This window comes from Erythrolamprus reginae, chromosome Z (genome assembly GCF_031021105.1).
Source record: "Erythrolamprus reginae isolate rEryReg1 chromosome Z, rEryReg1.hap1, whole genome shotgun sequence".
NCBI classification, from domain to species: domain Eukaryota; kingdom Metazoa; phylum Chordata; class Lepidosauria; order Squamata; family Dipsadidae; genus Erythrolamprus; species Erythrolamprus reginae.
In genome coordinates this window covers 126,106,739-126,130,902 of record NC_091963.1, presented here as the reverse complement: position 1 = coordinate 126,130,902, position 24,164 = coordinate 126,106,739, and the positions used below count along the sequence as shown (strand labels likewise).

Genomic DNA, 24,164 nt, shown 5'->3' with positions numbered 1-24,164 from the left:
TGATATTTTTTTTCTAATTAAGGTTCCTTTGTAAAAAGCAAAATTAATTTTACTAACATCTGGATCTTCCTTTCATTGGAATGCTGATTGTTTATTATTAAGGATAGTAGATAATTTGTGAATTTGGGAAAAAGAAGATAAAGGTAATTTGGGGAGAGCAAAGTGGCTTACTGCTTACTGCCTAATGATCCAAATCTCATAAGAAGGCAGTCTCCTGGAGATAATGTATATTAGATCAATGTGATCTAATTTGAGCTAAAACAAAAAAAAGCAAAACAGGATTTTAAATTTTCATCTTAGTAATTGGCATAATTTCTCATAACAGCAATCACATGAAAAAACTATCAATTTAGGAAAAGGATGGATTCTTATTTGTTTACACAGTAATTTATTTGAAATGTTTTGCTTCCAGAAAAACTTTTGGTGATTATTTTATTTTGTTTTATTTTTCAAATTTATAGACCATCTTTCTCCTCAGGGCAGCTTACAACAATAAAATAATTACAAATTTAAAATACCCCAGTAATAGAATAAAAACATATAAGAATTAAAACCCAATATAACAACATATAGTCATCATACATTTATACTATTGACCAAAGCAAAGGACTATCGCTCAACGGCCCCAGGCCTGCTGGTGTAAGTGTGTTTTCAATGCCTTTCCGAAGCCGAGGAGAGTGGGGGCAGTATGAATCTCTGGGGGGAGTTGGTTCCAGAAAACTGAATCCTTGGAAGGTCCTCCAGTTTCTGTCCTAGAGTATTAATATCACTATTCTTCTCATTCACCAAGGAACTGAGAAAGTCAAAATCAAAGGTATGTACCGAAGCATCTTTGATAATGCCATTTACTTTGGATAAAAAATAGTCCCTTGCCTAAACAAATTGCTGAAAACCAGGAACTTAACTGGAATATATTGTAAAGGACTGACATTTTAGGAAGACATAGCAACAAATGTGATTTTAAGGGTTTTTTTCTTTTTAATAAATTTACAGACTTCTGTTTTCATATTTTCCTTATGGGATACTGAATGTAGATTAATGAGGTAAAAATGTAGAATCAGGCTTAGCTTTTAAAAAATGATAAAGAGGTCTGAATACTTTCTGAATATACTGTATATATTCTAACATGGAAAACTTCTGGTTTTAAGTATGTTCCATTCATTCTTCACCTCACAAAAATATTCATAAGGCATAAATGTTTATTTTATTATTATTTATTGTAATTTGTCAAACAGAAACAAAAACAATAATAAAATAAGAATACAATGATAGGAATGATAGGCACATTAGTGCACTTATGTATGCCTCCATTATGGACCTCTTACATATAAAGACATTTATAAATAACCATAATTTCAAAAGGGTCAATTAAAAAAAATATTGAAAATGTGAGTTTTTGTGTTATTTACTATTATTATTTTCTCTTAATCAGTTGTTCTCTGTTGTTTAGGTCTGGCCTAATAATTATTATATAACATTTTGGGAAATATATGCAGCCCAGCAACCCAATGCTAGAGGCCAAAATAGAGAAAACTTCCACAGCTATCATATATTTGCCTTTGGTGCTTAGATAGGATGGAACAAAAGAGAGCCATACACTGCAAAAGATCAGCATGCTGAATGTAAGACATTTGGCCTCATTGAAACTGCTGGGAAGATTCCTGGAGAAAAAAGCTACAGTGAAACTGACCACTGCCATTAACCCCATATAGCCCAAGACACAGTAGAACATAATATCTGAGCCTTCATTGCACTGCAGAATGATAGTCTCAACTTCTGAATTGGTGTCAACATCAGGGAAAGGAGGAAATGTTAATAGCCACACCGTGCAGATGCCTGTTTGAATCAGGGAACCAGAAAGAACAATGGAGGTGGCCAATCCTCTTCCCATCCAGTTCCTCAGCCTGGATCCTGGCTTGGTGGCCATGAAAGCCAGAACTACAGTGATAGTTTTTGCCAACACAGAAGACACAGCCACTGAGAAAATGATGCCAAAACTAATTTGTCGGAGAAGACATATAATCTTTCCAGGTGCAATGAGAAACTGCAATGAGCAAAGGAAGCAGAGGAAGAGGGAGATGAGTAGAACATAGCTGAGATTTCTGTTATTGGCTTTGACAATGGGAGTATGGTGATATTTCAAAAATGTTGCCAGAACCACAACTGTGCAGGCAGAAAAGATAAGTGCCAGAATCACTAGAGTTATTCCCACTGGTTCCTCCAAGGATAAGAATGAAATTCTCTTGGGAAGACATGAATCTTGGTTCTTATTTGTATATTGACCATCTGGACATTTGGAACAGTCATCCATGTCTAGAAGTTAAATATATATTACATATAAGCATACATGCATTTGTGTATATATTGTGTGCAGGAAGAAATAAAAAATGTCAGAATGACTAGTGTTATTCCTATTAGTTCTTCATAAGACAAAAAAGATATTTTCTTGGGAAGACATGAGTCTTTTTCCTTGCTTGGATATTGGTCTTCGGGATATTCAGAACAAATGTCTGGAAATTAAGTATAATTTTTCTATGATTATATTATTAATAGATTTATTGATTTTTTATTTTTAAATAATAACAAAAAAAGAAAGAATGGAAAAGTTACCAAAAAAATTCCTTAGCAAATTTATTTATTTATTTATTCAATTTTTATGCCGCCTTTCTTCTTAGACTCAGGGTGGCTTACAACATGTTAGCAATAGCACTTCTTAACAGAGCCATCATATTGTCCCCACAATCCAGGTCCTCATTTTACCCACCTCAGAAGGATGGAAGGCTGAGTCAACCTTGAGCCGGTGATGAGATTTGAAATGTTTTTGTATTGTCTGATTATTTTTATGTACGGTATGTACTCGAGTATAAGATGAATTTTTCAGCACCAAAAATGTGCTGAAAAATCTGACCTCGACTTATACTCGAGTCACTGATGGCGCATGGGCGCTGTAATGGCCCAAGCACTGGCAGCAGGGATAGGCTGGACCCGCCATGGAACCGCTTTGCCAATGGAGCCGGGCACCAGAGTTGGGGGGAGTGGAGCGGCAAAGAAAGTGCAGGGAAATCTTCTAGCTGCGAAGGTTTTTTCTTCTAAATGTCACTGAGTGCTCCGCTGCGAGCTTTAAAGAGGAAGGCCGAGAGAGTGCAACGCAAGACCTCCAGTTTGAGTACTGCCACAGAAGTGTGTGGCAGAACCTTGTTCCTCCTAGGCACACATTCCGAGTTAGCCAGTCCTGGCGAATCTCTGGCTGAGCTCCACCCTGCAGCTTCGGTTTCAGCTGCTGCTACAGGGACCCCCAAGAACATGGTGCTGGTGCAGGTGATGGCTCTGTCCCTTCAGGGCCTGTTGGCGAACCTCCTCAGCCTCGAAATTCGGCAGCAGTGTTGGCGGTGGGGGCCTGGGACATGAACATGACATTCCCGGTGCTGCTGCTTCTCTAATAAAAGCCTAAGCAATTGCTGCTGCCGCCGCCACCTTATTCTTCCAGAGAATGTCACATCCACGCCCTAGGCTCCCACCGTCACCACTACTGCCAAATCGTGACCTGCCGGTTTTGGGGGTGGGAGCTCCAAGCAGGCAGCAATCACAAAGGAAGGCGACTGTGTCCGTGGAGGCACCTCCCCCACCCACTCTGGGATTCCTTGCTGCAATCCCAGCTGGGGACCTCTGAAATGGCCAGAGCAAAGGGCAGATGGGAGTGTGTGGTCCTCACCAGCCACCCATCTGCTGAGATTTCACTTTCTGCCTACCCCATGCTAAGACTCCTGCCAGGTGAAAAATCTTTTGCCAGCTATGGATCCCACTGAAGAAATTTTAGAGAATACTCAAAATGATTCTTCATTTGCTTTGTAACCTTAAATAAAAACCAGTACAGTATTGACTGCGTAATTTACCCAAGCGGGGGGGAGAGAAAAATACTAGGAAGGAAGAAGGAAGAAAGAGAGAAAGACAGACAGAAAAGAAAGAAAGAAAGACAGACAGACAGGAAAGGAAAGGAAGAAAGGAAGGGAGGAAGGAAGGAAGGAAGGAAGGAAGGAAGGAAGGAAGTGGGGGGGAGAGAGAGAGAATGAAAGGAAGGAAGGAAGGAAGGAAAGATGTTAGGAAGGAAGGAAGACAGAAAGAAAGAAAAAGAAAGATGGTAGGAAGGCAAGCAGGAAGGCAGGCAGAAAAAGATGGTAGGAAGGAAGAGAGAAGCAAAGAAAGATGATAGGTAAGAAGCAAGGAAGACAGACAAAAAAGGAAAGGAGGGAGGGAAGGGACGGAAGAAGGAAAGAAAAAGAAAGGAAGGGAGGAAGACAGGCAGACAGAAAAAGAAAGGGGGAGGGAAGAAGGAAGGAGAGAGGCAGACAGAAAGAAAGAAAGAAAGAAAGAAAGAAAGAAAGATCTATGTCTACAATTGAGCCCAAAATTTTGGTTGTTAAGCAAATTGCCTCAATTGATGTAGTTTTATTAGTTTCCATTTTTATAAGTTACCAGTAGCCACTGCATTTCCCACCCTTGACTTATACTCGAGTCAATTAATTTTCCCAGGTTTTTTGGCAAAAGTAGGTGCCTTGGCTTATAATCAGGTTGACTTATACGTGAGTATATACGGGTATTTATTTTATTACTTTCAAAATAACAACAAGAACAGAAAACGAGAACATAACAGAAAAATAATTATGATAGAAATACATACTTTCAATTGCAAATAATCAGGATCATTCATTGGAATCCAACCACAGAAGTTTATTATTGCAACCTGTACATAAGAATCAACTAACAGAGTAATTAGGGCCAATCAAATTGGAGGAGAGGAAAACTTGGGTCTCTTATGGCAATGCAATGACTGCAAACTGATGCCATTTTTAACTCCACCTTCTTATCTGCCTGCTCTTCTCCTACACATATATTATGAATAAAGGTGCATGACAATGCTTTTTAAAATGTGATAATGATATATCAGAACAAAGTAAAAAATGGTGGTGGTATTATTTGATATCCAAATTCCTATTGTTCAATTCACTTTCTCCTGTTGCATTTATGACTTAATAAGAAAATTATGTGATTTTTCTTTCTTTTAACAGACTTTTTTCATAGTTTTATTATGTCGCTAATTTTTTTATTTTTTGTCATGTTTTATACAGGTAGAATTCACTGTGATTTTCTAGATACTATTATTGAAAATAAAATCATTCTTATTTAAAAAAAATCAATGTAGTGGACTCTTACTATCAGCTCATTTCTTTTGATTTTGTGAATTTTCTAAGACCTCTTCAATCACTCTTTCACTAGGAAAAGAAGTGAGCTCAATTAATACTATTGCCAAAGGGTATCTGTAATATTCCATTCCATTTGGAATATGTGATGTTGTTTTGCTATTTGTTTGCTTTATTTATTCTGTTTTTATTTAGCATTACTTTCAGACACAAATATTCTTGTATAAGATAGTTGACATATAACTTTATAAATTAATACAATAGAATAAAATAAATATGTCATAAGATAAAATTAAATAAATGTGCATAGACACAAGTACCACAGATCTTATAGTGGATAATTTGATACACTGTTAAGCAAAGGAAAGAGAGAGTGTGTGTTTTGACCTAGACTGCCTGATAAATCATAAAGCACAAACATAATCCCCCAAAACCTCTTTTTATTTCAATGGCTGTTAATAATGTTCATTCATAGCCATCATAAACAGTGTTAATTAGTCCAACAGATGTCTGCCACAGTCTTTTGGAAGAAGGCTGATAAACACCAAGCTTTATCTCTCTTGACATGCTGTGAAACACCTAAGGAGCTTTGCAAGACCAAACAGAACACAGAGTCAGAAAGGAGTTGTTGAATTATACCAAACAGAATTGAACGAAGTTGCTTCCTGCAATGAGCACATCCATTTACCCCTGTTTTATGTTCTATGGGAGGGGCCAATTATCTCCAAGCCTTACTCCAAAGTAGACCTTTTATTCCTCAACATTTCTTGTCTTCTGGCAACTCTGCCAATGTGCATGTTGGAAACAAACTCCCACTGTTCCTCTGCCTCGCTCATGTCAGCACAGAACTTCCAGATGGTCTGGGCCCCATCTCTGGCTCCAACACAGAGCTTTCTCCAGACTCCAGGCCTAGCCCATGTTCTTCCCCAGCCTCTTCTCTGTCTGACTCTGCTACCAGACACCGCTGGCAGACCACAACAAAGAGTGACTGAAATAATTAGTATTATTTTGATCAAATCCTGTAAATGCTTGGATTATGTAAACCAGATCAAGATACATTTTAATATATAGGAACATTTATGCTCAAACCTAAATGGATCAAGTAAATGCTTCTTACTTTGATATGTACAGTACTCTACTATATAGGCTACAGTATGTCCTAGTGTGGTTACACCACCTTCTTAAAATAAATTCTGATTATAATGCTTCTTACCCTTCTGGCTTGAAATTTTTTCTTCAGGGCATGGAAAACAATCATAGCAGCAAAATGGCTTCCCCTCTTGCTTTTTCTTGAAATAACCAGGAAGGCAACTCTCAGTGCAAAGTGAAATAGGTAAGGTCTACCCAGTAAGTAAGAAGGAAAATGTTAGCATTCAATCTGGTGTTTGAAAAAGAACTTAAACATCTTAATCAATTAATAATTTTCAAATCAGAGTGATAATTATTAATATTTCCTTCTTTCTCATCAATGCCATCATCAAAGCTCTCCGAGAATGGGCTGTTTCCCTGTCTCACTAATAGTAAACATATAGGTATAAGTAGAATAGAACACAATAATAAGGTTGTAAGAGACAGTGGAAGTCTTGAAGTCCAACCCCCTGCACAAACAGGAGATCTTATACCAGTGATTGTGAACTTTGTTTTCCTCGGGTGCTGAAAGAGTGTGCATGCATGCTATCACGCACGCATGAGTGCCCACACCCATGATTCAATGCCTGGGGAGGGCGAAAACAGCTTCCCCTGCCCCGCCGAAGGCCCTCTGGAGACTGGAAACAGTTTGTTTCCCAACTTCTGGTGGACCCAGTAGGCTTGTGTTTCTCCCTCCCTCCCCCAGGATCCAAAGGCTTCCGTGGAGCAGGGGGAGGGTAAAAATGCTTTCCCCCATCCCCTCAGAGGCTCTCTGGAAGTCAAAAACGCCTTCCCCAGAGCCTCTGTGTGAGCCAAAAATCAGTTGGCCAGCACACACATGCACACTGAAGCTGAGCTAGGGCAACAGCTCGCATGCCAGCAGATATGGCTCCACATGCCACCATTGTCCTATACCATGCTAGAGAAATGGCTCTCCAGGCTCTAAAGCCTCCAGTGATGGAGCACTCACAATTTATGAAGGCAAGCCATTTTACTGGTTAATTGTTCTCATTGTTTCCATCCATTGCTACTTGTCTTGCCTTCAGGTGCAAGTTCGACCCCCTCTTCTTTGTGGCATCCCACATAGTTCGACCCCCTCTTCTTTGTGGCATCCCCTCAAATATAGGAAAAATGTTTCATATCACCCCAGTTCTTCTTTTCACTAGACTAAATAGACTCAATTCTAGCAACCATTCTTCATATGTTTTAGTGTCCTGTCCCCTAAACATTTTTGTTGCTCTTTTCTGTACTCTTCTTCCAAACTGAGAAATATATTCGGCTCAAACCCTGTTGAAGTTAATTCAGAGGGATTCATAAAAATGTAAGTATTTTTTCTAGTCACTTAACATATTGTGGGGGTGGGGGTGAATTTTTTATTGATTATAATACAGAAAAACAAACACAGACATACAACAGCTATTAGTCACAAGCCCATTTTTATAAGAAGTTATTGTTGATGATTTTGGAGGAATTTATACATTTTTACATTTCTTTGTTGTTTTTATAACTAACATTTCTTGTACTATATATGACTGATATTTATTATACTATATATATGATTACTTCAGTTTTTAACTAGTTTATGGGACCTGGAGATTGCTGATTCTGTGGGTCACTGGGGCTGACCCTGATCGGTCACTGGGGCTCATGTGGCAGGAAGCAGTCCTATAAGTAGTCTGGTCTGATGCCATGTAGGGCTATTTTTATTTTTATTTTTGTTTTTGTTTTTGTTTTTGTTTTTGTTTTTGTTTTTGTTTTTGTTTTTGTTTTTGTTTTTGTTTTTGTTTTTGTTTTTGTTTTTGTTTTTGTTTTTGTTTTTGTTTTTGTTTTTGTTTTTGTTTTTGTTTTTGTTTTTGTTTTTGTTTTTGTTTTTGTTTTTGTTTTCGTTTTCGTTTTCGTTTTCGTTTTCGTTTTCGTTTTCGTTTTCGTTTTCGTTTTCGTTTTCGTTTTCGTTTTCGTTTTCGTTTTCGTTTTCGTTTTCGTTTTCGTTTTCGTTTTCGTTTTCGTTTTCGTTTTCGTTTTCGTTTTTATTTATTTTTATTTATTTTTATTTTTATTTTTATTTTTATTTTTATTTTTATTTTTATTTTTATTTTTATTTTTATTTTTATTTTTATTTTTATTTTTATTTTTATTTTTATTTTTATTTTTATTTTTATTTTTATTTTTATTTTTATTTTTATTTTTATTTTTATTTTTATTTTTATTTTTATTTTTATTTTTATTTTTATTTTTATTTTTATTTTTATTTTTATTTTTATTTTTATTTTTATTTTTATTTTTATTTTTATTTTTATTTTTATTTTTATTTTTATTTTTATTTTTATTTTTATTTTTATTTTTATTTTTATTTTTATTTTTATTTTTATTTTTATTTTTATTTTTATTTTTATTTTTATTTTTATTTTTATTTTTATTTTTATTTTTATTTTTATTTTTATTTTTATTTTTATTTTTATTTTTATTTTTATTTTTATTTTTATTTTTATTTTTATTTTTATTTTTATTTTTATTTTTATTTTTATTTTTATTTTTATTTTTATTTTTATTTTTATTTTTATTTTTATTTTTATTTTTATTTTTATTTTTATTTTTATTTTTATTTTTATTTTTATTTTTATTTTTATTTTTATTTTTATTTTTATTTTTATTTTTATTTTTATTTTTATTTTTTTTATGTCAATACAACACAGCAAATAAGATCACTATGCTGGATTTCGTATTTCATCACCAGTCGGGTGCTTCCCAAGCACCTAGGACTGTGTGATGTAGCAGCGAATTATGTTTGCCGATTCCAGTAAATTGACAGATGGAGATTTTGTCAATTCCAATGATTTTCAAATGTCCACTGAGATCCTTTGGCACTGCGCCCAGCGTGCCAAGTACCACTGGGACCACTTTCACTGGCTTATGCCAGAGTCGTTGCAGCTCGATTTTTAGATCTTTGTATTTCACTAATTTCTCTAGCTGCTTCTCCTCAATTCTGCTGTCCCCTGGGATTGTGATGTCGATGATCCATACTTTCTTTTTCTCCACAATCAGGATGTCTGGTGTGTTATGCTTCAGAATTCGGTCAGTCTGAAGTCGGAAGTCCCACAGTAGTTTTGCTAGCTCATTTTCGACCACTTTTTCAGGCTTATGATCCCACCAGTTCTTTGCCACTGGTAAATGGTAGTTCCAGTACAAGTTCCAGTGGATCATCTGTGCCACAGCATCATGTCTATAGTTGTAATCAGTCTGTGCAATTTTTTTTGCAGCAGCTGAGTATGTGATCGATTGTTTCATCTGTTTCTTTACAGAGTCTGCACTTTGGATCATTTGTTGATTTTTCAGTTCTGGCTTGGACAGCATTTGTTCTAATGGCTGGTTCTTGTGCAGCCAGTATTAGTCCTTCTGTCTCCTTTTTGAGTGTTCTACTTGTAAGCCATGACCAGGTCTTTTCTTTATCCACTTTGCCTTCAATCTTCTCCAAGAACTGGCCATGCAATGCTTTGTTCCGCCAACTGTCCATATGACATTGAGTTACAGTTTTTCTATACTGGTCCTTGGTTTGCTTCACCTTGAGAAGATTCCTATTGTTGACCTCCATCAACGCTGACTCTTTGCTCTCCTTCACATAGTCAGCTAATGCATGCTTCTCTTCTTCTACTGTCTGCTTCACTTGCAGAAATCCTCTGCCACCTATTTTCCTTGGTAAATACAGCCTGTCAACGTCACTGCAAGGGTGTAGTGCATGATGGATCATCATTAATTTTCTGGTTTTCCTGTCCAAATTGTCCAGCTCTGCTTCAGTCCAGTTCACTATGTCAGCTGTGTATCTAATGACAGGTATGGCCCAAGTATTTATAGCCTTGATAGTGTTGCCACCATTCAGTTTGCTCTTCAAAATTTTTCTGGTCGTCTGGATGTACTCTTTGCTGATCACAGTTTTCACATGAACATGCTTGATATTATCCAGTTGCAAGATGCCCAAGTATCTGTAGGCTTCTGGCTGGTGGCTCGGGGTGGCTCACAACAACAATAAAACAGTATGCAATAAACAAATCTAATATTTAAAAAATATCTAAAAACCCATTATTTTAAAAAAGAAACATACAGCACAAGCATACAATACATAAACTATAATGGCCTGGGGGAGATGTTTCAGTTTCCCCATGCCTGACGGCAAAGGTGGGTTTTAAGAAGTTTGCGAAAAGCAAGGAGCGTGGGGGCAATCCTAATCTCCAGGGGGAGCTGGTTCCAGAGGGTCGAGGACACTACAGAGAAGGCTCTTCCCCTGGGTCTCTCCAAACGACATTGTTTAGTCGACAGGATCCGGAGAAGGCCAACTCTGTGAGACGTAACCGGTCGCTATGATTCGTGCGGCAGAAGGCGGTCTTGGAGATATTTTGGTCCGATGCCATAAAGGGCTTTATAGGTCATAACCAACACTTTGAATTGTGACCGGAAACTGATCGGCAACCAATGCAGACTATGGAGTGTTGGTGTTACATGGCCAAACCTAGGGAAGCCCATGATTGCTCTCGCAGCTGCATTTTGCACAATCTGAAGTTTTCGAACACTCTTCAAAGATAGTCCCATGTAGAGAGCATTACAATAGTCGAGCCTCGAGGTGATGAGGGCATGAGTTAGAGGTATAACAAGCAGGAAGAGGGAGATTGTGATCCCAATATATAGAGCACTGGTGAGATCACATTTGGAATACTGTGTTCAGTTCTGGAGACCTCACCTACGAAAAAATATTGACAAAATTGAACGGGTCCAAAGACGGGCTACAAGAATGGTGGAAGGCTTTAAGCATAAAACTTATCAGGAAAGACTTACTGATCTCAATCTGTATAGTTTGGAGGACAGAAAGAAAAGGGGGGACATGATAGAAACATTTAAATATATTAAACATTTAAATATATTAAAGGGTTAAATAAGGTTCAGGAGGAAAGTATTCTTAATAGGAAAATGAACACAGGAACAAGGGGACACAATCTGAGATTAGTTGGGGGAAAGATCAGAAGCAACATGAGAAAATATTATTTTACTGAAAGAGTTATAGATGCTTGGAACAAACTTCCAGCAGACGTGGCTGGTAAATCCACACTAACTGAATTTAACATGTCTGGGATAAACATATATCCATCCCAAGATAAAATACAGGAAATAGTATAAGGGCAGACTAGATGGACCATGAGGTCTTTTTCTGCCATCAATATTCTATGTTTCTATGATTTGGAGAGTTGGGAGAGATTATTGAATGAGGAGAGAACTACGTTTCACCACAAATTACTTTCCCTCATTATTATTATTATTTATTATTATTTATTAGACTTGTATGCCGCCCCTCTCCGGAGACTCGGAGCAGCTTACAATAATACATAGTACAAATCTAATGGCTAAAAAGGACAGTTTAAAACCCTTACTATAAAAACAAACCATACATAAAATGAAATGGCCTGGGGAATCAATTCCCCCATGCCTGTCTATGCTTCAGCCAGCTGCAAATCCACTGAACTATCCAGAGGTTAAGTCCAATCTTCACTAATTTATTTATCAGTTCTTTATGTGGAACCATATCACAAGCTTTGCTGAAGTCCAGATTGGCACCACCTTCATCCAACACCTTTGTGACATAGTCAAAGAAATCAATGAGATTAGTCTGACATGATTTGCCTTCAGTAAAGATATACTGGTTTGGATCCAATACATTATTGGCTTTTAGGTGCTGATTTATCCTCTTTTTGAGTAGAGTCTCCATCATTTTAACTACAACTACAGCTACAGCTAACTGGCCTGTAGTTACCAGCTTCTTCTCTACTGCCCTTCTTGTGAATAGGCACAACACTGGCCATTCTCCAATCCTCAGGAACATCTCCTGTTAACAGGGATTGGTTAAACAAATCAGTCAACGTGGTAGCAATGACAAATCTGAGTTCTTTAAGAACTCTGGGGTAGATGCCATCTGGACCCATTGCCTTATTTATCTTTAATCGTTCAAGTTCTTCTAAGACATCGGTCCCTAAGATCACTGGAGCTGAATCTGTACAGCTGGAAGCAATGCTATATCCATCTATAGTATTATATTATAAGGTGTCTTTTGAGAAAACTGAACAGAAGTAGCTATTGAAATGGTCAGCGACCTCCTTATTCCCATCAATGTATGTATTATTCCCGGTACTAAGATTCGTGATGCTGCAGTTTTTCTTCTTCCTATCACTAATATATCTGAAGGAGATTTTATCCCCCTTCTTTACAGATTTAGCAATTTCTTCCTGTTTTGAGGCTTTAGCAGCATATATTATCTGTTTTGCCTCCTTCTGTCCATTTTATACACCTATCTGTCAGCTATACTTCCAGACTCTTTATGCCTCCTATAGGCAGCCTTTTTTTCATTGACTATAGCCCTTACATAATTGCTAAACCATAGCAGTTTCTTCTTCCTTTTACCTTTAGTTATTTGCCTTACATACAGTCCAGTGGTTTTTAAGATGGCCTTTTTTACTATAGTCCACTGGGTGCTCACTCCTGCCATTTTATCCCCCCTTTAATTCATTATTTAAATATTCCCCCATTGCATTAAAATTTGTTTTTCTGAAATGCAATGCTTTGGTGGCAGTACTGCTTACAATCCAATACTGTTCACAATCAGTTTTTACATCAAACCACAAACATAGGTGGTCACTGTCTGCAACCTAAATTTTCTTCCACCTCCTCTGAAACCCAATTCCCATTCGTAAAAACTAAATCTAGAATATTCTCCCCTCTCCTGTGCTACTGTGGCAGGCCAAAGCCTCCACATGACGATTTTTGGGCTGACATGTGCCTCCCCCTTTGCAAAAGAACTATCGCCTAAAATAACAGAATAAAACACATAGGGGTTAGGATCGCTTTTAGACCCTTCTACCTTCCCCATGGAGACTATTAGGCTTGGTCAGGTTTAGGCTTTCGGCCTGACAATGACATTATTTCTATATTAAATGACATGACGTGTAGTCATGCAAGCAAAAAAGTTCAGAACTTACTTGATTGAATGAGCTGTGCCAGGTGATGGCTTCATCATGAATAGTAATTTTTTTCTCTTGAACCCAGAGATCCATCTTCCCCACTTTTACTCTATTGAAGGATTGATTTGCGAATGTGACCCAGTTTGTAATATCAAATCCAACTATCATTTCCCTCCTCTCATCAAACTGAATTTTATCCCCAGCACTGTTATTAAAAGAGATCTCTTTCAGAAACTGGTGGAGCTGAATATTAATTAATGCACAAACAGAAGAAAATATAATCAATAATTAATGTGCTATTTTTGTTAGCAGTTACATAATTCATTTGCAACTGCTGAAACAACTTTTGCAGATATTTTATTTGTCCTCAGCATTTAATTCATTACTTCTATCCCGTTATACAATTTCAATACACATGGACAAACTAATTTCCCTGCAGAAGCATCACCATCTTTATGTCCCAGTTTAATTTAAAAGGATAACGAATTCAACATGGCCCCAAATTTGCTCAAGCTAAAACATGCTGTCTAAAAACAACCTAAACAATACAAACTATAAAACTGTAAAGCCAATAGAGTTGAGTGGCTAAAAGAAAAAAAGAATATAATTTCCTGTCATATGAGAAAACCATATTTCTTATCTAGCAAATATTACTATCAGTAGTCAATATTACTTAAAATTGAACAAATTTAAGCAGCCTGAAACTATGTAGGATTATCCTTAGTTTTTAAAATGTATGGAAAGAGTCAATTTTGGCCTTATTTTTGCCAAGTTCCTATGACAACTGGAACTTCAAAGATTCAAAGCAATAGGGGAAAACCAGCATCATGGAAGAAGAAGGAAGCCAAGATGAGGGGGTGGATGATATAAGAGATGGACAGTTTGAGCCCACATAATAAGTGGGATAATAATATTTTTTTGCAGGAAAATTAGTTTGTCCATCTGTATTGAAATAAACAGTGCATAAGTGCACTAGTGTGCCTTCTGTCCCCTGTCCAGTTGTCTCTCCTATATTTTATATATCTTTGATCCCATTCATATATCCTTTCCTCTACCCTTCATTGATGTATTCTATTCTCATATCTTTTCTTCTATCCTTTTCCTGATATACTACTTACATGTTTTTATTCTCTTTAACTTTCAATTTGTATTGGACAAAGTAAATAAATAAAATAAAAATAAATGATGGGTCATATGTGCCATCAGTCTCAAGTCCTTTCACAAGAGATCTATATCCAGTATACATTGAATTCCATTGCCTCTTATCTATCACATATTTGCTTTGACTATTGGTGTTCAGATATTTGTAGAGATCTCTAGCATACATTACACCTAACTTTTGAATTTTCCAGATTCCTGATTTCCTGCATTTGTAATGTAGCTTGTAAAATGCAAACAGAATAGGAATCTGAAAATGTAATAAAGAAAATCTGATGTAACAAAGGCTGCAAAACATGTCTTTGACTAACGAAATGGCATGAACAGTTACAAGTCATGTATAAATTATAAATAAACAAATAGAGCAGATGGTTGAATTAAGAAAAAGCATACAAAAATGAAAATTTGTGAAACACATGAAAGAGTCAAGAATAAAGGATCAAGAACATGAATGAAATACCAGTTAGGACATGAAAATAGAGATAAGTTGAACCATTGAGAACAAATGAGAATTGAATTACAGGAAAAGTTTATTAAGGAGTGAATGAAATGAGAGAAAAGGGAAAATTAGAAAATCATGAACAGAGAAATTTATGGGCATGGTTTTAAAAACCATACAATAGATGTAAACTCAATTTACTTCTATTTTTCATTTGTATTATATCTCCGTCCCTTCTTTATTTTGGTTTACTGTGATTTATATGAAAAAGGTACATTGCTTATTCATGGTGGTTGAATTTTGAGAGAGAGAGAAAAAGTTCAGTACCTGCCATGGCTGCTGTTCCTGGATACTCACTTTCCTATCATTAAGCATTCCATTGTGTTTTTGTTCAATCTGCATTTCATGTAAAGCATGAGCTACAGCATAAACTGCATTATATATATTGTAACTATGTCCAGTCATTTTCATTTCAAAAAAAGCACCTGGAACATTTTCAAATTTCTCCTTCAGAGTGCAGACAACATCATCTTTGTCATTCAACAAGGGACTGGGAAAGGAGCAGTCAAATGCATGTACCCACACATCTTTGATAAAGCCATCTTCTTTTGATGAGAAATGGTCCCTCGCCTCAACAAAGCACTGAAAGCCAAGAATTTCATTGGAGTGAAGTGAAAAGGATAAGGAACCATGGATATCTTGAATATCCCAGCTCCTTTGGTAAAATACTGATACAAGATCCATTTGGGCGGGAATGATCCACACTTTACCTTTTGGCTCCATAGACAAGTCTTCCATTTTAGGAAGATGTAATAACAATCTTAGAAGCATAAGTGTTTTTTCATATACAATTACTACATTGGCTTTGCTGTTCATAGAAGCATAAAATGTTTCTACTAGCCATGTCAGCTCCTTGAATAATGTACTGATATAAAATGGTCTCATTCTTTTAAAAAAGGCAATGCAAATGCCGTGAAGAGGAAAAGTTGAAAAGGCCATCCTAACAAATCTTCCATCATCATCTTCTCTCACAAGGATCCCAATCCAAGACCACTTGAAATGAGCAAATAGCTGAAGAAGACCTTGGTATATCTTGTTTTCATCTGGGACCATCTGGTAGAAGGAATATGACTCACTTTGATCCAGCATCTCTGGATGGGACCCATATATAAACTACAGGAGTAAGAAAACTATTAGTAACTTACAGAAGGGGAAGAAATGGAAATAAATAATAATAAAATAGCAGCCATACCAAAGCTGCTTTAATTTGAGAGTTAATCCTCAAGCATTTAGCAAATGTTGGTTTATGTTAGAACTTATTGTAGCAGGCTTATAAGAACAAAAAAATGTTTTCTATTCTTCATACAACATACATGCTATTAATGATACTTTATTTTAGACATGCTTGAATTTCAACTTGGTATGCTGGTGTTCTCTAAATAATGTTCTCCATTTTCCATTTTTTACTTTTTTGAAATAAAGCTCTTTAGAGATTGATAAATTAACTTTCAGCATAACCTTTCTTATCAACCTTAGAACCAGTCTATTATTTTTATAATTCATTATCCATATTTTCTCAAGTTTTAATACATTGGCTTTCTTCATGCAGTGAATTAATGCAAGCTAGGCTCATATCAAACAAACTACTATGTTTCCAAATTACACAGATGTAAAAAGTTCATTAAAATCATGATGACTTCATAAGAAATCACAGCTCACAACATAACATACCTGTGGAAGTTTGTAGATCCTCAAGAGATCTGCCATATCAATGGAGATTTCAGAATAAAGAGCCCCAATGACTGAGACTAAGTTGTTCTTAATTCCACACTTATAATTGGGGATCATTCTCTTCAGAGATGAAAAAAGCTCCATTGTAGCATGATAAATCCATTTTCTACCATAATTGTCAAAAATATTGATGCCCAAAGTTATATTGGGCAAGATCTGTGGGTTTTCATTTATCTCCTTTACAGCAAATATCAAAGCCAAAATATGCTGATAAAACTTAGTCTGGACTCTGGAATAAAAATTATAGGTTATAAAAGTAACTTGTTATACTTAACAAAAAAAGTTGCAACACACACACACACACACACATTTCATCCAAATATGTTGTTCTTGAAATCAATAAACCATGTGTCATGTATTATGTGCAAGGTATGGTATATACTGTAGATTGCCCAGCTACTGTGGCCTAGAGGAACTCTTGCCTCATAATCAGGCAGTTGTGAGTTCAATCCTAAGTAGAGGCAGATATAGGGTCCCTTGTTTGGGCAGCGTTTTGGAGTAAGTAACCTGCAAGGTTCCTTCCAACTGGGTTAATCTGTTATACTTCGTGAATAGAAAATACAGCTTCTGACCATACTCCCTTCCCCTCCATAATCTGGCCTAGTTGTAAGAAGTACAGATTTCTGACTTCACTGATAAAAAATAATATACATTCTATGAAGAAATCAATTAACCTAAAAAGGAAATCAAAATAACAATAATAAAAATGCCCTAAAATCTCAGTATCTCCTAGAAATATTCCTGTAGAAATATGTATTCTTTAAATATCATTTTATTTTATTTGTTCCCTGCTAAAAATGTTGGTTCACTGAACAACTGAACACTGATTTCTATGACAAATTGAAGCAATTCTTTCTTATTCTTTTAAAGATTCCATAGAAATTAAACAGGATGAAATATTTGAACTAGACAAATAATATGTTTTTGTCATTGTAGCTAGTTTTGGTCCACCTATGATTTCCAGATATAATCTGGAATCTCTTACATCACATGGTGCTTTATGTAATAAATAGAGATAATGAAACGAATTTAAATAGGGTTATAGGAGAGTTGAAGAGAAGAGGAATAACTAAGATAGAACAGTTATATGAGAAGGATGGTAGGCCAAGTAGAAACCGTATAGAATGGTGGTTAGGTAAGGGAAGATGGCTACAAATAAATGCAATATGTAAAGATATTAATGAAAGGGAGAATAAAGAAGTACTATTGAGGGAGGAGACAGGGTTAGAGAAAATAATAAAAGAAAAAAGTGAGGGTATAAAGACGCAAGCAACCAATATATATAAGTTGCTAGTGCAGTCAGATGGGGACACAATTGAAGAATTTACTAAATGGTGGCAAAATGAAATACAAGTAGAGGTACAAGAGATGGAAAATATAGTAGAAAATATAAGGAAAATTTAAAATACAAGAATCAGGGAAATGAGAAGGAAAATATTACATAAGTGGTATTTTACTCCCGGTCAACTCGCACACTTTCAGCAGAAGGTCAGGGGTATTTGTTGGCATGTGTGTCAAGATAAAGGAGTGTTTATGCATATGTTTTGGGAATGCCCGATAGTGCAGGAATTTTGGCAAAAAGTGCAAGAGGACATTAATAGAATGCTAAATATACAATGGACAATCACTAAGGAAATGGCAGTACCAGTTAAAAAAAATGTGATGGGAGAATTTAGAGAAATAAAGCAAGTAGCAATAGAAAGCACTCAGGCGGGTTGGAAGGATGCGACAAAATGGACAATGCAAAATTGGTATAAGTACATGGTGGACCATATTCAATTTGAAATTATGGATAAAAGGATAAATTTGAATAATGAAACTGAATTGAGACAACTGATGGGACGGTGGGACAAGGTAAGATGATATATGATGAGTAGAATCCGAGACCAAGCTATAAGAAATAAATTGGAATCACTCTATAATATGTAAATAGGTATATTGCTCTTGGGTCAAAATGGATTATATAAGAAACACCCCTGATTGGTGGTGGGGTATCTGTGTGTGTCAGGGTGGTGGGCACATTTCACTTTGCACTGTTTTATGTTGTGTGTATATTAAACTTGTTAAAAATTAATTTAATTTTTTTTTTTAAAAAAAGAGATACTTACATGACTTCACCGTTAAATGAAAGATGGGGATCTTCCAAAAAGCCTTCTAATTCTGTAGGCATGAACATAAGGGAAGTAATGCCACCAATGATGAAATCACCAGGTTGAAAATAGTTGTGAGAAATAGGGAGAGGATCACCAATATTGCATTTTTCCATGTCACATATCCAAACTATACGAGATAAAAGCAAGAGGAAGATTATCATGATTATTATGTCAAATGTACAGTATATCTACAGCAGAATTTGTCTACTGATGTAGATATACATCAGTACTAGTGTACAAAAATATACTATTATTTTTGGAGCCTGACTACTCCACCATCACACTATTCACAAATATTCTGAAACCATGAATTCACATTATTTAAAATAAACCTGATAGGATTTCATCTGTTTTTACTCTCAAGCTATAGGTGAGAAGGTAATATTTCTCATATCAGGTAATACTGATATTTTTCAAAGCATCCCAATCCTTGTTGGTTATATGTTTGCCAAAGCAATGTCATTACAACAGTAAAATTAATAACAGTAGTTTTGATAATTACAGATCCCAGGGTGAATTACATTTCCATTTCTCTGTGATAATGGAAGCTTTTTCTCACCTATACATCACATATGACAAAAAATGACATCAATTTTAAATGAGCCAATGAGATAGAAATCAATAGATTGCAAAAAAAGAAGAAAAGGCAAAAAAATCCCTAAACCCACCAACCCAAACTTTTGAGGAAAGGGGTATTAGAAAATTTTATATCCATCTGCAAATCATGAACTTTCTGAGTAAAAACCTCCCTGCATGCTTTCATGTCCTATAGCAGTGATGGCAAACCTATGACATGGCTGCCACAGGTGGCAGACAGCGCCATATCTGCTGGCACATGAGCCGTTGCCCTAGCTCAACTCCAAAGTGTACGTTTGTGCTGGCCAACTGATTTTGGGCCCACATAGAGGCTCTGGGAGGGCATTTTTGGCTTCTAAAGAGCCTCTGGGGGATGGGAGAGAGTGTTTTTACCCTTCCCTGGCTCCAGGGAACCTTTTGGAGCCTGAGAAGGTGAAACATGAGCCTCCTGGGTCTATCAGAAGTTGGGAAACATGCTGTTTCCAGCCTTCAGAGGGTCTCCGGTGGGGAGCTGTTTCTGTCCTCCCCAGGCATTGAATTATGGGTGTGGGCACTCACGTATGCATGATAGCATATGTGCACCCTCTTTCGGCATCCAAGGGAAAAAAAAAAGGTTTGCCATCTGTGTCCTATAGTGTATTTTTTACATAGTGGTTTCTTTCTTATGTATCAGTTTACTTTCTGAATGCTGTCTTTAACAATCCTGATAAGTGAGTCCTCTATAATTGTTGCAACAAAAAAGCAACATGGAAGGGAAAAAAACATTTGAAGGAGAACTTGCAGTCCATCACCCACACCTGTCAGTTCTTTTTTTCATATTTCACTTTCTTAAATCTCTTTTTTGCAGTGATTGGAAAAATGAGATTAGATTCTCCTTGAATCATGTGGCTTTCCTTTCTTCTTTTTCCTGCTCTCAGTGGCTGAAGCCTAGAAAACAAGCTCAGTACCTAAGCAATTTGTCTTAGAGTCAGACATTTCTGACATTTTAGATATTTTATATCAATATCTAGGTTACAGAGGTGAATTCCTGCAGGCTCAGATTGGTTCTATAGAACTGGTAGTGGGAATTTCCCCTTGGTCACCAAACTGGCAGCAATGGCCAGCTGGCCATGCCATGACCATTCCCCCCACATTGCTACTCACTTGCTCACACCACTTGCCCACTGTTTTTGCCCCACCCACAGCTTGCCCTGCCTTCCCTTTGCCATGTGTATCCACAGAACTACCTCCTCCTGCCTCCACATGGGTAAGCATTTGTGCTAGCCTATCCCCCTTCCCTGCCAGGCCACTGCATTGCCGTTGCAGTGGAGATAGGAGGCAGCTGGGCCAGTTTCATAGCAATGTAGCCTGTCCTGGCCAGTGGGGATAGGGATGGGGGTACAGGGCAGCCCAGCAATCTTTGTGTGGTGATTAGAAGTTTTCCAGGCCAGCAGTCCAATTCTACCATCAGCCAGCATCTCCCAAAGGCTGCAGGGATGGAGGAGGGTAGGGCAGCCCAGCTAGAAACTTTCCAGGCTGGTGGACCCATCCCACCATCAGTCAGCATCTCCTGAAGTGTGTGGGAACAGGGAGGAGAGGATAGACTGGCTAGAAGCTTTCCAGGCCAGGGGCCACCTCCTGCTACCAGCCAGCATCTGATAGAATATGGTCATTTAGTTGTGTGGAATATTTAAAACATACATCCAGACAGCCAATTTGCACACTGGGAAGGAGTGGGGGGAGGTCTCAGAACTTAGCTTTGATGTGCACCCATGGAGGAGGGTTGTCTCAACCCCTGCCGTATAATGACAAGTTTAATAAGAAAGTGATCTGGCTTTGTGGCATAGCTGCAAGGCACTGCAAGACAAATAGTCACTACCAAATATTAAACAGAAACAGCAAGGATGAAACCAGGGCAGCTGATTCCAGGTTTCCTTCAGATAGCTAGTCTTTAAAAGGGAGATTCTTGCAATCACAGGAAGACAAGAGATTGGTGAGCAAAAGTGAGTATTTTTGCTTTATTAAAAAGTGATAATGTTGAATCTGATCCTGCCACAAAGGATAAAGGGAGGGGGGCAAAGTCATCCGAAAACTAAAAGAACACAAGGGAGGCCCCCCCCATCACTTGTTTTTTAACCTGCCCCCACTGGAGGGAAGAGGGAAGAAAGCAGAGAACGCAGGGAGAGGGAGAAGGAGAGAGAAGGGGCGATAGATCAGATCAGATCAGATTAGATTAGACAGTTTGATCCGGGCATCCTGGATCAATTGGCAGTGAAAGAGAAAGTCTGTAAATGGGTGGGTGGGAGGGGATGAGTGCTGAAAGTGAACCTTGCATTTTTGACATCTGCAGAGTCCCAACATGGGGAGAAGGAAAGGAGACCCTCTAGAGCAGAGATCTTCAAACTTGACAACTTTAAGACTTGTGGACTTCAAATATCAGAGTGCCTTAGCCAGCAAAGCTGGCTGCAGAATGATGGAAATTAAAATCTAAAATGTTATGTCCTGGGTTTTTCAGGCAGGAAAAATCTGGCAGTGGGGTGTATAAATAGCTGCCAGGCATAGCCTGGATTATTTGTTGCTACCAGTTGATTCCTGTGTTCTTTGTCCAGTTGCTGTTCTTCAATAAATAGATGGTTTCCTTCATTGGCCTGGTGTCTTTTTCCCTTCAAGAGAATTTAACACTGGTTATGAGGGTTTTGCCATGTTCACGCTTGCTCCTGCTCTTTTTTCTTCCGAGTGACACCGCTGCCCTTCTGGGACCACCGCCACAATTTTATCACTGCCGCTGCCATTCCTGCCATCACCTCCACTTCTGGGACTGCCGCCAACGTTTTTGCCACTGTCATTGGTATTCTTGCCCTCACTGCCACTATCTTGCCACATCTGCTGCTGTTTCCTGCCACCACTATTGTTTCTGGGGCTGCCAGTGCCACTTCTACCACCATCGCCATTTTTGCCACTACCGTTACTGACCCTGGCATTGATGCTGCTTCTTTTGTCATAACCATTGCCATTTCCTGCCACCACTACTGTATCTGGGGTGACCACCGATGTTGCTACCGCTCCTGCCATTCCTGGGGCCACCTCTGCCATTCCTGCCCCATCGCCATCGTTTCTTCCACCTCGGCAATTTCTGGAGCCACCGCCACCCTTCTTACATCCTCCGACTCTTGAGTTTTTTTGTTCACTTTTTTTCTCTCATCCTTTTTTTTTGTCAACAACACTTTATCTGCTTCTGACATTGCAGCTCACTCATCCAAGGACAACGTTATTTACCAAGTCATTGATTGAGTAAAAAGAGGATGGCCTACAAGTTCTCTATCCAGTGATTTAACTCCATTCAAAGCTTGCCAGTGTGAGCTCTCAACCCACTGAGGGTGTTTCCTATGGGGAGCAAGAATAGTTGTCCGATTCACACTCCAAGATTCAGTCTTGTGCCTTTTTCATGAATGCCACCCTGGAATTGTGTGCATGGCCTGGAGATATGTCTGGTGGCCAGGGTTAGACCGTCCATCCATACCTGGGTAAATCATTGCCCAGACTGCCAAAACTCTAGGCTCATGCCACCTGCAATAGTCCTGAGGTTGTGAGAGGGTCCAGGGTCCACATTGACCTAGTCCCATTCCACAGCCACCAGTTTATGGTACTCATAGACACCTATTCTGGATGGTTTGAGGTGGATGTCCTAGGGTCTACCACCACCAATCACATAATCAACTTTTGTAAAGGCATTTCACAACCCATGGACTTCCCAATACAGTGATAATGGTCCACAATTCACATCCTCCCAATTCCAATTATTTTTAGCATCTTACAGCATAAGGCAAGTTTTAACAGCCCCCTGGCACCCCAGCAGCAATGGCCAACTGGAAAGGGCAGTGAGGTCAGCCAAAGAAGTCCTGGGCTGTTTAAGGGGGTCATATTGACAGAATAAAATCAATATCTACCTGCTAGCCCAATATTGAATTCTCTGTCCCATCACAAACAGAAGTCCCACTGAGTCTCTCATGGGCCGGCATATTTGCACAAGGTTAGATCGTATGCATCCTACATATGAACCTGCTCATGAAATTGGCAAATCCAACCCCATTCAAGTCTTTGCAGGTTGGATCTCTGAGATAACTGGACCTTGTTCTTACAAGTCTGTACAAGTATAATCTGAAATGTAACAGTATTCCTGTTTTAGTATTAAGATAAGGCAGCTGAGTTAAACCTTGACTTAGTCAGGTTTGGACTGAATCTGGATGAACCAATTGTTAATTAATTTGAATCCCACTACTGCTTAGAACTCATAATGTTTTTGACCGAAATGCTTTTGAGTGTGAGCCAAAAGAGTAGGAATCTAAATTGAGCAAGTAGTTCTTCTGAGTCTAATAGAAATAATGTTAATTACATTACACATGCTGGGTTTGTGTAGGAGGACAGACACAGGCAAAATCCAGATCTCAACTTGCTTAGTTCTTCAGTAAAAGAGATGCAAAAAATGCTCAGGAAAGGATTTAGGCAAGAAATGAGTTTGAAAACTAAGGAAGAAAGTACTTTGAGATTAGCAATACCTTACTCTTTTGGCTTTATGGAAAGTATATATAATGATCTCAAATGCCAAACATTTATCATTTATTATTGTACTTATTGATTCAGTTGTGTTGTTACTAAATTGCATAGTTATATGCATCGTGAAAACAAGCATATTAGAAATTATGTATATAAATTGCATAGTTATATGCAATTATATACATAATTTCTA

The 24,164-nt window shown here is 37.6% G+C and overlaps 1 protein-coding gene across 1 annotated transcript; it reads right to left on the bottom strand.

Annotated features, from left to right (window-relative positions):
• Nucleotides 1–1,414: 1,414 nt before the first annotated feature.
• Nucleotides 1,415–22,510, bottom strand: LOC139154098 (vomeronasal type-2 receptor 26-like). Its single transcript, XM_070728528.1, has 7 exons — nt 22,222–22,510; nt 18,818–18,989; nt 16,650–16,938; nt 15,246–16,091; nt 13,340–13,564; nt 6,412–6,538; nt 1,415–2,313 (listed from the first exon to the last, which is right to left on the bottom strand). The coding sequence occupies exons 1-7, from the start codon at nt 22,508–22,510 to the stop codon at nt 1,415–1,417; spliced, it is 2,847 nt and encodes a 948-aa protein (XP_070584629.1).
• Between the last annotated feature and the right edge of the window lie 1,654 nt (nt 22,511–24,164).

What these genes read in the sequence shown, in the direction of transcription:
- LOC139154098 (XM_070728528.1), bottom strand. Translation starts at nt 22,510, where the DNA reads ATGGCAGAGGTGGCCCCAGGAATGGCAGGAGCGGTAGCAACATCGGTG. An exon ending in CGGCAGTCCCAGAAGTGGAG is followed by an intron (nt 18,990 to 22,221) that starts GTGATGGCAGGA and finishes TATCTCGTATAG; the next exon opens with TTTGGATATGTGACATGGAA. An exon ending in GGCACAGCTCATTCAATCAA is followed by an intron (nt 6,539 to 13,339) that starts GTAAGTTCTGAA and finishes CTTACTGGGTAG; the next exon opens with ACCTTACCTATTTCACTTTG.